The sequence below is a fragment of the Gambusia affinis genome, linkage group LG19, assembly GCF_019740435.1.
Source record: "Gambusia affinis linkage group LG19, SWU_Gaff_1.0, whole genome shotgun sequence".
Lineage (NCBI taxonomy): Eukaryota > Metazoa > Chordata > Actinopteri > Cyprinodontiformes > Poeciliidae > Gambusia > Gambusia affinis.
In genome coordinates, this window is record NC_057886.1 from 16,107,143 (window position 1) to 16,121,851 (window position 14,709).

At 36.8% G+C, this 14,709-nt stretch overlaps 2 protein-coding genes across 2 annotated transcripts; both read right to left on the bottom strand.

The window, feature by feature from the left end:
• Positions 1-11: 11 nt before the first annotated feature.
• LOC122821730 (all-trans-retinol 13,14-reductase-like) lies at positions 12-6,220 on the bottom strand. Its single transcript, XM_044099902.1, has 11 exons — positions 5,312-6,220; positions 4,188-4,370; positions 3,856-4,097; positions 3,101-3,302; positions 2,821-3,018; positions 2,625-2,744; positions 1,675-1,813; positions 1,417-1,526; positions 1,165-1,334; positions 582-741; positions 12-491 (listed from the first exon to the last, which is right to left on the bottom strand). The coding sequence occupies exons 1-11, from the start codon at positions 5,469-5,471 to the stop codon at positions 343-345; spliced, it is 1,833 nt and encodes a 610-aa protein (XP_043955837.1). The 5' UTR covers positions 5,472-6,220; the 3' UTR covers positions 12-342.
• Positions 6,221-6,360: 140 nt separating this feature from the next.
• Positions 6,361-13,768, bottom strand: LOC122821729 (all-trans-retinol 13,14-reductase-like). The gene is made up of 11 exons (XM_044099901.1): positions 13,501-13,768; positions 12,572-12,754; positions 12,218-12,459; positions 11,879-12,080; positions 11,365-11,562; positions 11,165-11,284; positions 10,398-10,536; positions 8,730-8,839; positions 8,488-8,657; positions 7,086-7,245; positions 6,361-6,995 (listed from the first exon to the last, which is right to left on the bottom strand). The coding sequence occupies exons 1-11, from the start codon at positions 13,658-13,660 to the stop codon at positions 6,847-6,849; spliced, it is 1,833 nt and encodes a 610-aa protein (XP_043955836.1). The 5' UTR covers positions 13,661-13,768; the 3' UTR covers positions 6,361-6,846.
• Between the last annotated feature and the right edge of the window lie 941 nt (positions 13,769-14,709).

A 14,709-nucleotide genomic window follows, 5' to 3' on the forward strand; every position in this document is an offset into this window, starting at 1 on the left:
AACTTGTTAGGCACGTGTTATAACATGTTTATTATTTGCAGCCTACTACACAAAACAAGCAAATGAAATTGATTAAAAAAATAGCACTATTCAAAACATACAATACACAAATTTAAGACAAAAACATTATTTTTAGTGCTGAAAACACCCTGCCTCATCCAACAGGCCACTGTTATATTACTGACTATTAAAGCCAGTATATCATGAATTAGTGCAAAATGAGCATGCTAATGCAAAGAGACAGCATTATGACTTTTTAATAAGAGTTTTAGTTCATCTCTTCTTAGTGCTATTAAGCTGTGGTGTTGCCAAATGCCATTTAATTTCAGTAAACAGAAGCAGCTACTCGTCTTTTAACTTTTTGTCTAAATATTTGGTTTTCATTGCCAACAGGAAGGAATCCAGATGGAGGTTGCGGTTGAGAATGACCGAGCCGCAGGTTAGCGCACCGGCAAGGGCGCCAGCGAAACCGCACAAAAACACATCCTGGCCTGTAAACAGAACATGTAAAAACCATTAGGGGTGATGAACACACCAATCTTTATTCTCTGGTTGGTATACAGAAGCACGAAAGGACACACCTGTCAGGTAGAGGTTCTTCAGGGGAGTCTGAGGTCTTATTGTAGCGTTGAATTCAGGGTTGAACCGAGCGATGCCGTGGTCCAATCCGTAGAACTCACCTTTTGGAGCGGCAATGTAGTGTGTGTTTGTGATGGGGGTTCCAGCGTCAATGTATGCAATCTGCACAAACACAACACATTTCTGAGTAACAAGGATTACCTAGCTAAGTAGTCTGGCACATTATTAGGCAGCCTTCTATGTATCTGCACAAGCTGGGTCAAACTGTATTTAAATTTGCTCAGTCTAATTTGGAGTATAAGAGCCAATGTAAAACAAATGCTAAAGAAATAGAAAATGACTAACTTTTCAAATGGTTCAGAAAATGTAATTAGGAATTCTAAATATAATGTAAATAATAAAGAAGAGAGCACAGATCATAGAATTATATTGAATAGACCTGCTCTTATAGAATTTACTTCAATATCTGGACTGATATCAGATCTGTGCATCTAAGGTTTTAACTAGAGGAAGACAAAAAATGTTAATGCGAGAAGCTCCAGCGGCTAAGGAGGAAATAGGGGGAGAAAATCCAGAATCCTTTACCTTGTCCTTGGTGATTTTTGGAAAAATGTCCATCACCACATCCAGAGCGGAGTCAATGAACGCTTGTTTCAGCTCTTTGTAGTCGGACCCTCTGTTTGTCACTTTATCGTCCTTCCACTCCTCAAACCATGAATACTTGACAAAACTGACCAGACTTAAAGTAGATTTTCCTAAAAAAAAAAAGAGAGAGACAGAAATTCGAATTAAGAAAACATTTTAAGGTGAGGGTATATTCCCAACATCCATCAGTACCTGGTGATCTCTCCTCCCATGATGGATCCTTGGCAGACGGTGAAGCAATAAACAGCAGAGGTATTTTCTTAGAAGCCTGTTCTCTTCCCTCATTTAAATATCCCTCCATCCTTTAATGAACAAACAGAAATCTGGTGAATTTACACAAAGAACAGCCGTGAACAACTAGCACTTCCTGTGTAACAGAAAAGAGTAAAAGACAACTGGGATTGAACAGTTTAAAAAACAAACACAGGAACTTAAACAAAACAGGCATACAGTTCATCGAAATTGTTCTCAGCGAAGACCCAGTAGTTGTTTGCTTTCAGGCCCAGCTCCTCCTTGGTTCCATCTAAACCAATAAAGATGCTCAGACCTCCTTCACCGTGTTTCACCAAACTGAGCTGCTTCTGGATCTCTGCAAGGCAGCAAAATAACAATAAACTGCTCAAAGGATGAAAACATCACTAGGAAATATATGAAATAATATAGGAAATATTTGCAAAAGTATGCATTGTTCTTGAAATTTTCCCACGCTGCCATGTAACAAACCATAACCTTTAAAGTATTTAATTTAGATGTTATAGAATGACCCAACACAAATAAGCATGAAACTTAAGTAGCAGAAAAAAGATTCATATTATTTTTGAAACTAAAAGAAATTTGTGTTTGCACAAATTTACTTCTAAATAATATCTCTAATTCAAATCAAATGCAATATAGCTTTAAGCTACCCAAATTTGACATTTCTAACCCAAAATTTATCCCAACATCATTTCAGGTTTTCTGGCTTGAAAGGACATTTTTTAATCAGGCACACAACAAAGGCCTTTGGGTCTTCAGAGCAATTTTCTGTCTTCCTCACAAAGAAACAGTGTTGTGTCAATTTCAATGTCAAATGTATTTACATAGCATATTAATATGTTATTATTATAACAGGTCAAACTGCACAAAGCGCTTCAAAAGTTAAATGCAAACAAGGATAAGTAAAATACATATCATCAAATATTTTTAAAAAGTGCTAAAAACAATAACAGCTAACAGATTTGTGGGAATTAAAAAGAAAGCTTAACAGTTTAAGTAAATTTAGGATTATTTTATGACAAATAATGATTAGTATGTCACAGTTTGATGGTTGTACCTTTTCAAAAGTTGGAAAAGTTGAAGTGGTGTGAATATTTTTAGAAAACATTATAAATTATTGAGATAATCCATTGATGCTGACTGACCTGGCATGGCCTGGAGCTCCTTGGGCAGCAGATTCTCGTATGTATTGAAGATACCGGCATCAGAAATGACCATAGGGGCTTTTATATGCACCTCCTCCTGACCTTTCAACACACTCACACCTGAAAACACAAGGACAAAACAGCTATGGATCCATCTCATGTACAGGAAACTCAGTAAACTCAAAGTCAAGCTCACCACAAGCTTCCTTTGCATCATTAAATAAGATGCGGTTGACTGGGGCTCGCACCAGAACAGCGCCCCCTGCCTTCTCGATGATGGGAATCATGTGGTAGGCAATCTCACTGCTGCCAGCTTTAGGATACCAGGCGCCATTTAGGAAGTGGGTGGTCAGCAAACTGTGCATGGAAAAGCTGGCATCTTTTGGCTTATTACCTGCAAATCAAAACAAAAATAAAATATGAACAATGTAAGAAGCCTGTTAATAAACAAAACTCCTAAATGCAGCAGGGCGTACCATAGGTGCCAAAGATGTAGGTGAAGACAGCTCTGAGGTCTTTGTTCTCCGTCAGCTCGTTGACCACGTCTCTCAGGCTGCGTGGCGCCATTTTAAAGAAGAAAGACAGATGTTTGACGAGGCCTGTGTGGATCAGGAACTTGGCCAAAGGTAAGGGGCAGAGCTTCAACACAACAAGGAGCCAGGCGCCAAACTCGGTTTTCTGCAGGAAAAACATCAAACAAACACATTTATCACATTTTATTTTGGAACACTAAACATTGATGTTTTGGCTTAAATAGTTCTTGTTGTTCCCTCAAGGAATGTTTTCTGTGACTGTTACCTTGTTGTTATACCCTTCAACTTTTCCAGTTTCACTATTTTTAGACACCATAAATATAAAAATAAATGACCAAATCAAATCTTACAAGATAATATTTCATTTGACAAAAGCATAAGAAATATTTGCATAAGTTTATCATCTTTGAGGAATGTCAGCCAGAAATTTGAAGCACAAAATGACTCTTAATCTTATTTATTATTAGTTATCTTCATTAAAAAAAAATCTGATTCAACTTTGAAGTGAGTGTAAAAGTAGGAGTTCCTTTATCTGCAATCAGATTAAAACTGCTGTTGCTTGTAACTTTTAATCTTTGATTATGATGAACCAACAGGTGAAATCTGAATAATAAAGTGTGTCTGTGTCAAAGTGCAGTGGGAGAAAATGCAATTAGCAAGTTTATTACAGGTTAAATATACATGTGACAAGATTCTACCTTCACCAGCCTCATATACTCATCGATGGCCTTCTCCTCTCCAGGGAATCGCTTCTTCAGCTCCTCCAGGTAGCGAGCGCTGCCGCTGAAGATGGGATAGGAGCGGCGGTTTTCCAGCGATCCCAGCACGACGTGATCAAACGCCTTCTCCAGAGGCTCCCACTGCAGCTGACCATCGGTCATCTGGTCCAGCATGCAGCGAAAAGGCGAGTCGCCCAACAGATCACCAATGTAATGGATTCCTAAGGTTGAGTCGGATTTCATAAAGTGATAAATAATAACGAGTACCTATTTTTGTAGCATTGTTTAAGGATGCATGACTACTATCTCACCAACATCAAACTCAAAGCCCTTCTCTGTGAACGTGTGGCAGCATCCCCCGGCCCGATCATGCTGCTCCAGAACAAGAACCTTCTTTCCAACTTTAGCCAGAAGGACACCCAGGCCAAGTCCACCGATGCCACTACCAATGATGACTGCATCAAGGTTTTCTGGTACTTTACTGGCCACAAAACCTACAAAAAGCCAAATACAACATATCTGAAAAAATACTTAAGACTCAGAAATATTATTCAAAGAGTGAACAAATGCATGAGTACTGTATGTTAAATTGGATATTTTGTATAATACTACACAGCAAATTCTGCAGAGTTAAATCAACACTCTACCAAGGTCTATTTGGTCCTTTTCAGAATTGGTGTTAATTTAACTCTTTCCAGAGTTATTTCAACAAGAAATTGAGTATTCTTAACACTTGAAAAAGTTATAACTACTCAAACTACAGATGACATAACTATGTAAGAGTTAAATTAATGCCAATTGTGAAAGGAACCAAAAAGACCTTGGTAGAGAGTTGATTTAACTCTGCAGAATTTGCTGTGTAGTTTTATACAAAATATCCAATTTAACATACAGTACTCACTCGGCATAGTGTTGATTTAATTCTGCAGTATTTGTTGAGTAGCATTTTCGAAATGGGAGCTTCACAGTGCCTCAAAAAATACATAAAAAATATTATTTAAAACATTTTCTGATGTACTTTAATTTCAAATCAATAAAATAAAAGACAATTCAAGTACAAAAATTACTCTTAATCTTATTTATTATTCGTTATCTTCATAAAAAAAATGTGATTCAACTTTGAAGTGAGTGTAAAAGTAGGAGTTCCTTTATCTGCAATCAGATTAAAACTGCTGTAGCTTGTAACTTTTAATTTTTGATTATGATGAACCAATGGCACATTGATCAGTGCCATTACAAATCATTAAGATACTCCCAAATAACATTGAAAATCATTTTCAATTTAGAAAATCTCCTCTTATAGCAGGTGTGCTCAACTGAACATGGATTTTCAAGAATGAGTTTCATAGAAAAAGTAGCCAATTTATAAAAAAAAAAAATTGTGCATTAATACAACCTACACGACTTTAAATTGCAAAAATGTCCCTAAACTCACCTTGCTTTAGGACTTTATTTTTCGTTTTTTCGTCGTAAACTTTCTTTTTCAGCGGTTCTCGGCAGTCCTTTGCAAACGGGTTCGACTCTGGGCTGCTGAAAACATATTTCAGTGTAAATATTACCAGAATTACCAAAACAATCAAGAAAATGGTCAACATTGCAAAAAAAAACTTGTCTTCTCTGAGTCCAGTTAACTTCTAAAATTGAACTGAGCCGTCTGCCTCGTCAAATAATATCACACTACTTGCAAAAGCAGTAGCCAATCAGAGAATTAGACTTGTCATGCGTCATTGGATTCTAACCAATGAGGGGCATGCTGGATGTTACGACTCCCATGATATGTTTTTTTGTAAATAAAAGAGGCTAAAAGGGACCCTTCATTCATAAGCGCTCTAAAGTGAGTTTTAAAGTTATTTTAACAAAAATGTTTACACTTTCCAATGAACTACAGCTAAGAAACGTTGCTAATAAAAAAACCATATAAAATCCCTTCTCTATACACCAATTAAAAACACAAAAATTAACTCGTATGCACAAAATGACGAAATTAAGTCATGAACAGTACATACTTTTTTTTAGATCTTGAAGATTAAAAAGGTGGATTGTAAAGCTGCTGTTCACTATTTGAGACTTTTTAGGAACCTCAACTCAACTGAAACAATTTCACAGCTACATGTGCCAAATTACCAAATAAATGTATTTTTAGACAAAGTTAAGAAGAGTAAGAAATGTATCTATTAAGAGAAAATGCTACATCAAAATTAACTTGTCCACATACAATTTAGACAACAATCAACCTAATAACCATTACTTTAAACTGTGGGAGGAAGCTGGAGTACCAGGAGTGAACACATGCATGCACAGGCAGAACATACAAACTCCATGAAGAAAAAGAGCAGGCTGGGAATCAAAGGCACAACTTTCTTGCTGCGTGCTACCATCTGCACACCATGTAGTCCTGTCACAAAAAAACCCCATAATGACACAGACACTGTGAAGTGGAGAAATATAAATATGCACCAGAGTTAAAATGAAATTTTACAACAATGTGGAAGGAGATTTTTATTATTTATTTATCTTTACACAGTTTTTATTAAAAATGTTACAATTAAACATTCCCATATGAGCAGCAAGTGTTAAAGGAAAGCAGAAACAACCTGTGAAAGTTTGAACTGCTTTCCGCAGGTTTAGTGACAGGCACATGAGTGAAGATTATTAAGATTCAAAATTCCTCCTTAACAAAGGAATAACTTAGAAAATAGGGATAAAGAATTTTATGTAATTTTAGAGTTTTTTTTCATCCTCTCTCGGGACCTAAACTTGAATTTCTCCCCAGGAACAATAAAATATTAATTTTAATCTTTTTCTTTTCTTTTTCTTTTTTTTTTTTTTTTTTTTTACAAACAAAACTAACATTTACACACCTTTACCCTCAAACTGAACATTTTGAAAGTCCAGATTGTGGGCCCCATCATTTGATGTGGAAGTTTTCACTTCTGTAACAATAAGCATAAACAGAGCGAATAAGAGCGGCTATTCGTCTTTCAGCTTGTTGTTCATATATTTTGTTCTCTTTGCCAAGTCGATGGCGGCCAGATGGAGGTTGCGGTTCAGAATGACTGAGCCGCAGGTTAGCGCACCAGCAAGGGCGCCAGCGAAACCGCACAAAAACATATCCTGGCCTGTAAACAGAACATGTAAAAACCATTAGGGGTGATGAACACACCAATTTTTATTCTCTGGTTGGTATACAGAAGCACGAAAGGACACACCTGTCAGGTAGAGGTTCTTCAGGGGAGTCTGAGGTCTTATTGTAGCGTTGAGTTCAGGGTTGAACCGAGCGATGCCGTGGTCCAATCCGTAGAACTCACCTTTAGGGGCGGCAATGTAGTGTGTGTTTGTGATGGGGGTTCCAGCGTCAATGTATGCAATCTGCAAAATCACAACACATTTCTGAGAAACAAGGATAGCTAGCTTGATTTTTAAAAGGCATGTGCAACACTGCAACATCTGATAATGTAATAAAATTTGGCTTCGAAATGTGATAAAAGATTATTAAATCCGTAATAATAATCAATGCAAAATGGAATAAAATCCTGGAAATGGCTGTTGATTTTAACCTTACAAAAAGGTTGGATTTTAAAATGCAGAAGGGTATTTAAGTGTCCCATATTATTTTAACTATTTTAAAGTAATATCTAATAAACACGAAATTTACAGTAAACAAGTTAACAAGAGCAACCTGCTCCTTTTGTAATAATAACCAGCGGAAAATGGAATAATGTTATGACATAATGCGGCAGAAAGTAACACAAAATGCGATTGAGAATTTTATTACATTTTGCAGTTTAAATGATGTTTGATTACATTTTGAAGCCCAATTTTGTAATATTACTTTACATTACTGGCATTATGGCATAATGTGTCAATCAATTTGACACAATGTGAAAATAGTAAATATGACTTTGTCTAAAGCAACAAACGTCATCCTATGTATACATTTATAATTTGTACAATAATTTACTAAAAAGGGGCTGCCCAGTGGCGCAGTTGGTCGAGCTGTTGCCTTGCAGCAAGAAGGTCCTGGGTTCGATTCCCGGCCTGGGGTCTTTCTGCATGGAATTTGCATGTTCTCCCTGCGCATGAGTGGGTTCTCTCCGGGTTCTCCGGCTTCCTCCCACAGTCCAAAAACATGACTGTCAGGTGTAATTGGTTTCTCTAAATTCTCCCTAGGTGTGAGTGTGTGTGTGAATGGTTGTTTGTCCTGTCTGTTTTCTGTGTTGCCCTGCGACAGACTGGCAACCTGTCCAGGGTGAACCCCGCCTCTCGCCCGGAACTAGCTGGGGATAGGCACCACCAACCCTCCCGACCCCATTAGGGACAAAGTGTGACCAGAAAATGGATGGATGGATGGATTTACTAAAAAGGTTCCAACATCAAACCCAGATGACATTTCTATATATGTGGAAAGACATCAACGTGGCTTTTCAACACTGATTTAAATTAAAACTTTGCAAAATTTTCTAACTCGTGGAAATTATTCTGAAGCACTATAAACTTACACAGATTTCTTATAATGACAAATAAGTTTCTAGTGAGCTTACACAGACAAAGTAAGTTTCACAACAGAAAGACTAAGGACATAATAGCGGGAGAAAATCCAGAATCCTTTACCTTGTCCTTGGTGATTTTGGGGAAAATGTCCATCACCACATCCAGAGCGGAGTCAATGAACGTTTGTTTCAGCTCTTTGTAGTCGGACCCTCTGTTTGTCACTTTATCGTCCTTCCACTCCTCAAACCACGAGTATTTGACAAAACTGACCAGACTTAAAGTAGATTTTCCTATTAAAACAAAACACACTATGATGAAGAAAGCATTCCAGATGAGGGTATATTGCCATCACCCACCAGTACCTGGTGATCTCTCCTCCCACGATGGATCTTTAGCAGATGGCGAGGCGACAAACAGCAGAGGTATTTTCTTAGAGGCTTCTTCCCTCTCCTCATTCATATATTTCTCCACCCTTTAAATAAACAGAGGTAAATCTAGTGAAAGCTGTTAGCTTAGAGCAGCCTAACATTAGCAATAAGAACAAGAGACTTGATGTCACTTTGTATCCGCCATTGATGCTAAAACAGCCAAGAAGTACATTACCTCACAGTAACTCTCTCAAACTGAACGCAAAGTTGCTCATGCTTCATGACCATTCATCAAATCTCTTCAGGTTTTTTACGGGATATTTACAACAATAATGATCAAAGTTAAAACTTTATATACACAGACCTAAAGATGGGTACTGGTAGTCATTTTGACCTGACAGAAACAACAAAATGTTTCTTGTTCAGCTATCCCATTACCTATTAGATCTCACCATGCTACTTATAACAGACAGTAACATTGACTAGCACAGTAAACATGGTAATTGTTTAAAATTTACAAAATAGGTTTTACTGTATTGATAGGCAGGGCCGACACAAGGCTTTTTGGGGCCCTAAGCAGATTTTTGCTAGGGCCCCCCATACCAATATGTAAAAACCAGATGCTTCATCATTCCTGAGAGACTCTATGTGTGTAACATACCTACTGTCATTAGCGTCATTTGTAATTAGCTTTGATCATACCAGGGTTATTGGGTTGATTTTGATTTGAAAGGAGTAGCAAACTTAAAAAAGTGGATTTTAAACGCAAAGTGGTATTTTAACGAGTCATATTATTTTAACTATTTGAAAGTACCAGCTGATAAACACTAAATTTACAATGAACAATTTTGACATCTTATATTTTACTAAAAGTTACCAACTATGAAATAATACATAAATTGTTTGTACATATGTAATAGCAATAGAAATTGTGGCCTTGCTATAGAACATGACTGTGAAGAATTACATTGTTTTATAAGGAGGAATCCATATCCAAACACTATAGAAAAACAACACCGAAAATACCCGATAAATGCAATCGCTAAGCCCTGCAGATAATCTCAAACTGAGTATGCTCTCGGACCCACATAAAACAGACTGATGAACGCCACAAAGAAGTCAAAGAGTAAGGACTATGAAGTAAAATAAAAAACCTGCTAAAGCTTTTTATGGATAGCTCTAAACTTCATGTTGGGGAATTGTGGTACTAAATATTTTGTAAGTTAAAGCATTTAAATATTATAATTTCCGGTAACAAAAGTACAATTCATCTGCTTTATAGTTTATAGTTAATTTTTTTTCTGTCTTACCAGAAAAAAGTATTACTCTACTTTGAAAAATGTTAGAAAATATTTTTAAAAGAAGAAAAAATTATTTTTGTATAGAGCTACAAATAAAATCCTGAAATAGCGATTTTATGGTTGAATGAACTTAACACAGATTATATTATGTTGGTCAACTATAATTGATCTACAATGTATAAAACTGTTGATATTCAGCTAGGTTAATTGTTTAAATGTAATTTTCTGTGACTGAGGTACTTTTGAAATGAGCACAAAATGTCTCCCTCTGGTGGTTCAAAGTAATACTGGACTCTTAGCTGCTGTAACACTGACACTAAAACCGAGAGTAAAAATAAAGGAATTAAAAGAGAAAGCATACAGTTCATCAAAATTGTTCTCAGCGAAGATCCAGTAGTTGTTTGCTTTCAGGCCCAGCTCCTCCTTGGTTCCATTTAAACCGATAAAGATGCTCAGACCTCCTTCACCGTGTTTCACCAAACTGAGCTGCTTCTGGATCTCTGCAAGGCAGCAAAATAACAACAAACTGTTGAAACATCATATAATAAACAAACACAAATCAGCATAAAATTGAAATAATAGGAGAAAGAGCAACAGTTTTCATGTTATATTTAAAATTAAGAAATTAGCGTCACATTTCAGCCCCCTTTACTTTCCTATCTCTAAATAAAATCAAGTGTAATAAAAAGTGTTTCTACCCTTAAATGTCCAAGATTTTTAACTTGATATTTGTTAAATTTATTTTACTAATGTGTTGGCTTATGTATTAGGTTAAATATATTATATTAAATATATTTTTCAGCTTGTTTTCCAGTTTGTTGTCAAGCTGCAAAACAACATGTTTTGAAACAAAAACTGTTTTCAAGCTTCAAAGGAATCTTTGTAATCAGGCGCACCACAGACACCTTTAGGTCTTCAGAGAAGTTTTCTGTTTTACACACACAGATACTGTGTGTTGTGGGCAATTTAGAGCACTGACAGTTTCTAGGATCATTTCTACAGCAAATAATAATTACTATGTCACAGTTTTGTGGTGGTAACTTTACAAAATCAGAAAAAGTTAAAGTGGTGTGAATATTTTTAGAAAACATTATAAATTATTGATATCATCCATTGATGCTGACTGACCTGGCATGGCCTGGAGCTCCTTGGGCAGCAGGTTCTCATAGGTATTAAAAATACCGGCATCAGAAATGACCATAGGGGCTTTTATATGCACCTCCTCCCGACCTTTCAACACACTCACACCTGAAAACAAAAAAAAGAAAGAACAATAGATTCATCTAATATAGAGGATCAGGTTAGTAAAAACATGATGTTAAGCTCACCACAAGCTTCCTTTGCATCATTAAATAAGATGCGGTTGACTGGGGCTCGCACCAGAACGGCGCCCCCTGCCTTCTCGATGATGGGAATCATGTGGTAGGCAATCTCACTGCTGCCAGCTTTAGGATACCAGGCGCCGTTTAGGTAGTGGGTGGTCAGCAAACTGTGCATGGAAAAGCTGGAATCTTTTGGCATGTTGCCTGTGAATGAAATGAAATGAGATACAAAAAACAACAACTGAGCAGCCAGCTCACAAATAAATTTGAATCCTGAAATAACAAGTCAGGACTCAAATCCAATTTGATAGGAGGTGAAGAGTAATATCTAAAAAAATAACATGAAGGAAAATTATTAAAGTGGGTATCATGGGATAGTACATCTTTTTAGTTTTAATCTTCCCACCCAGAATTATTTCAACCAAAACTTTCTGTGTTCGAGAAATTAACAAATTAACAAATTAACAATGTCTCGTTTGATGATCCTCTATTGACCAGAAAATAAAATTTCCAGGCGTACCATAGGTGCCAAAGATGTAGGTGAAGACAGCTCTCAGGTCCTTGTTCTCCGTCAGCTTGTTGACCACATCTGTCAGGCTGCGTGGAGCCATTTTGTAGAAGTAAGACACATGCTTGATGAGGCCGGTGTGGATCAGGAACTTGGCCAAAGGTAAGGGGCAGAGCTTCAGCACAGCCATGACCCAAATGCCTTTCCCGGTTTTCTGCAAAAAAAACAACAACAAACAAACAAACAAAAAAAACAGCACACACAGATGGTAACATGGATCTTTTTACTTCAAGTCTGACCTTAAAAGGACTTTTGAATAGATGACAGTCAAAATCCAAAGCATTTAGATACCTTCACCAGTTTCAGATACTCATCGATGGCCTTCTCCTCTCCAGGGAATCTCTTCTTCAGCTCGTCAGAGTAGCGAGCGCTGCCGCTGTAAATGGGGTAGGAGCGGCGGTTTTCAGGGGGTCCCAGCACAACGTGGTCAAACGGGTTCTCCAGCTTCTCCCACTGCAGCTGTCCATTGGTCATCTGTTCCAGCATGCAGCGAAAGGGCTTGTGGTCCATCAGACCACCGATGTAGTGGATACCTACAATATGAAAATGTGTTACACAGAAATAGCTTTTACAAAGAAAAGAAGAACGAATTTCTTTTAAATTGATCTTCCTGCGTATGCGAGGGACATGTAAGAATCATCTCACCAACATCAAATTCAAAGCCCTTCTCTGTGAACGTGTGGCAGCATCCCCCGGCCCGATCATGCTGCTCCAGAACAAGAACCTTCTTTCCAACTTTAGCCAGCAGCACAGCCAGCCCGAGTCCACCGACACCACTGCCGATGATGACTGCATCCAGGTTGTCTGGCACTTTACTGGCCACAAAACCTGTCACAGAAAAAGTAAGAATTATGAATCACAGCTGTGGGTAAAAAGGGAAATAGACCAAATATTCCCAGAGCAATCAAACTCATGTTTAGAAAATATTTAACTAAAGATTTAATTAAAAATATAATCTTGAACTATAATGTTTATGCACTAAAGTCCTTTGTAATAAAATGAAACGGTCAAAATGAGAATAGGCACGTAATGCCTCTAAGAAAACCGGACGATCAGTGCATCTACAACAAAAACAATCTTTTTTTTTTTTTATTTTCACATGTTTATACCAATAATTTTTTAGAATCATTAACTCCCATCTCTACAACGCCATATTAGGGCTGTTGTAAATATATAAAAAACGAGTAGTACATTTCTGTATAAAAATCTCAAAAATTTGCTAGAAAAAAAATTTACATTTCTAAGAGTCAAAAGTCGAAAATTTGCTAGAAAAAAAACTCTGATTTTTTTTTTTTTAGGTCTTAAAAATATTCTAGATATTCTAGATACCATATCCCTATTACTCCGTCGCAAATTTCACATCTTTGATGTTTTACTTAATATATATGTCTTTAAATTAGTCCAAGAGGTGGGACAAATAATATTTAAATGATCTATTAAATCAAAATAGGTGTTTGGATATTAAAATATTCTCTTAAGCAGGTCTGCACATCTTGCTTTGCAGCCATGAAATTTACATCAGTGTTATGAACTAAGTTAATAGATTTGCATGAATAAAATACAAATAAACTCACCTTGCTTAAGGACTTTGTTTTTCTCTTTCTTGTCGTAAACCTTCTCTTTTAGCGGCTCACGACAGTCCTTCTCAAAGGGGTTCGGACCTGAGATGCCGAAGACATATTTAAGTATAAATATGACCAAAGACACACAAGCAAAGGCTACAATCATCAACATCACGCCAACGTTTCTTTGCTACGTCCTGTCAACTTGTCAAACTTCTCTTGAGTTCACTTCCTTGTTAGGTATGGCGCAGTCCCGCCCATTTCAGAGACAGATGACAGTACCCAATCAGAAAATTAGATTTTCTATACGTAATATTATCCCGTCCAATAAGCGACGGGTATGAGGTGCGCGTAGTGTCCGTGCTGCATGGCAGAGGCTACATTGACCTTTATAACAGTAAAAACTCGATACAAATCATACATTTAAAGCAGTTTAGTCTTATGCTGCATTCTACAAGGAATTCGTTTAGTTTTACCATTTAAACTATGAGTCAGTTTGTTATACCGACCTAAAGTTTAATATGCTTACTTTACTACAGTCACTTAGTCAGAGCTTCTTTTCTATGATTATTGCATCAACTTAGATCAGTCTGTGGTTTGGCTTTGGGTTTAAGGAAGCACATGTTTTCAGTTCAACTTAATGCTTGACTTTATTCCAGTTTCTCTGGGGATTTAGGTCAGGTCCGTTTGTAAGTTCAGTGATACAGTGGTCAGTTAAGTATTTATACATTTAGCAGTATAGGGCATGGCACCTCAAATTACCTATCACCAGCTATAAAAAACACTTGACACTGAATCTAAGATACTTAAAATCTGTCTCTACCCTTCCTAAAAGCTCTTGGTTCTACCATACTTTTTCCTTCCACAAAACTTTAACACAAGGAGTATGAATAAAGCAGTTTCATCTATCAAATTACTGAGAACTACTTTCAATGATGTTCAAATTTACTGAGACATACTTGTATCCACATGCTTCACATCTTACTTTCTAGTTTGACTGCATTTGTTCAGCAATGCAGCCCCACCTACATGAGTAGCACAATTTATATCGTTTGAATTTTTACAATAGATATTTCTAGAAAGATTACATGTTCGAGGAACTTTTCAGAACAAATAAATGGTGGAAAAGCAACTTTTAGACCAAAATTTAAGTTCAGGTGACTTTTGAATTGCGACATATTTTCAGCAACTTTGTATTTTTGTCCCCTGTACTTGAAATAC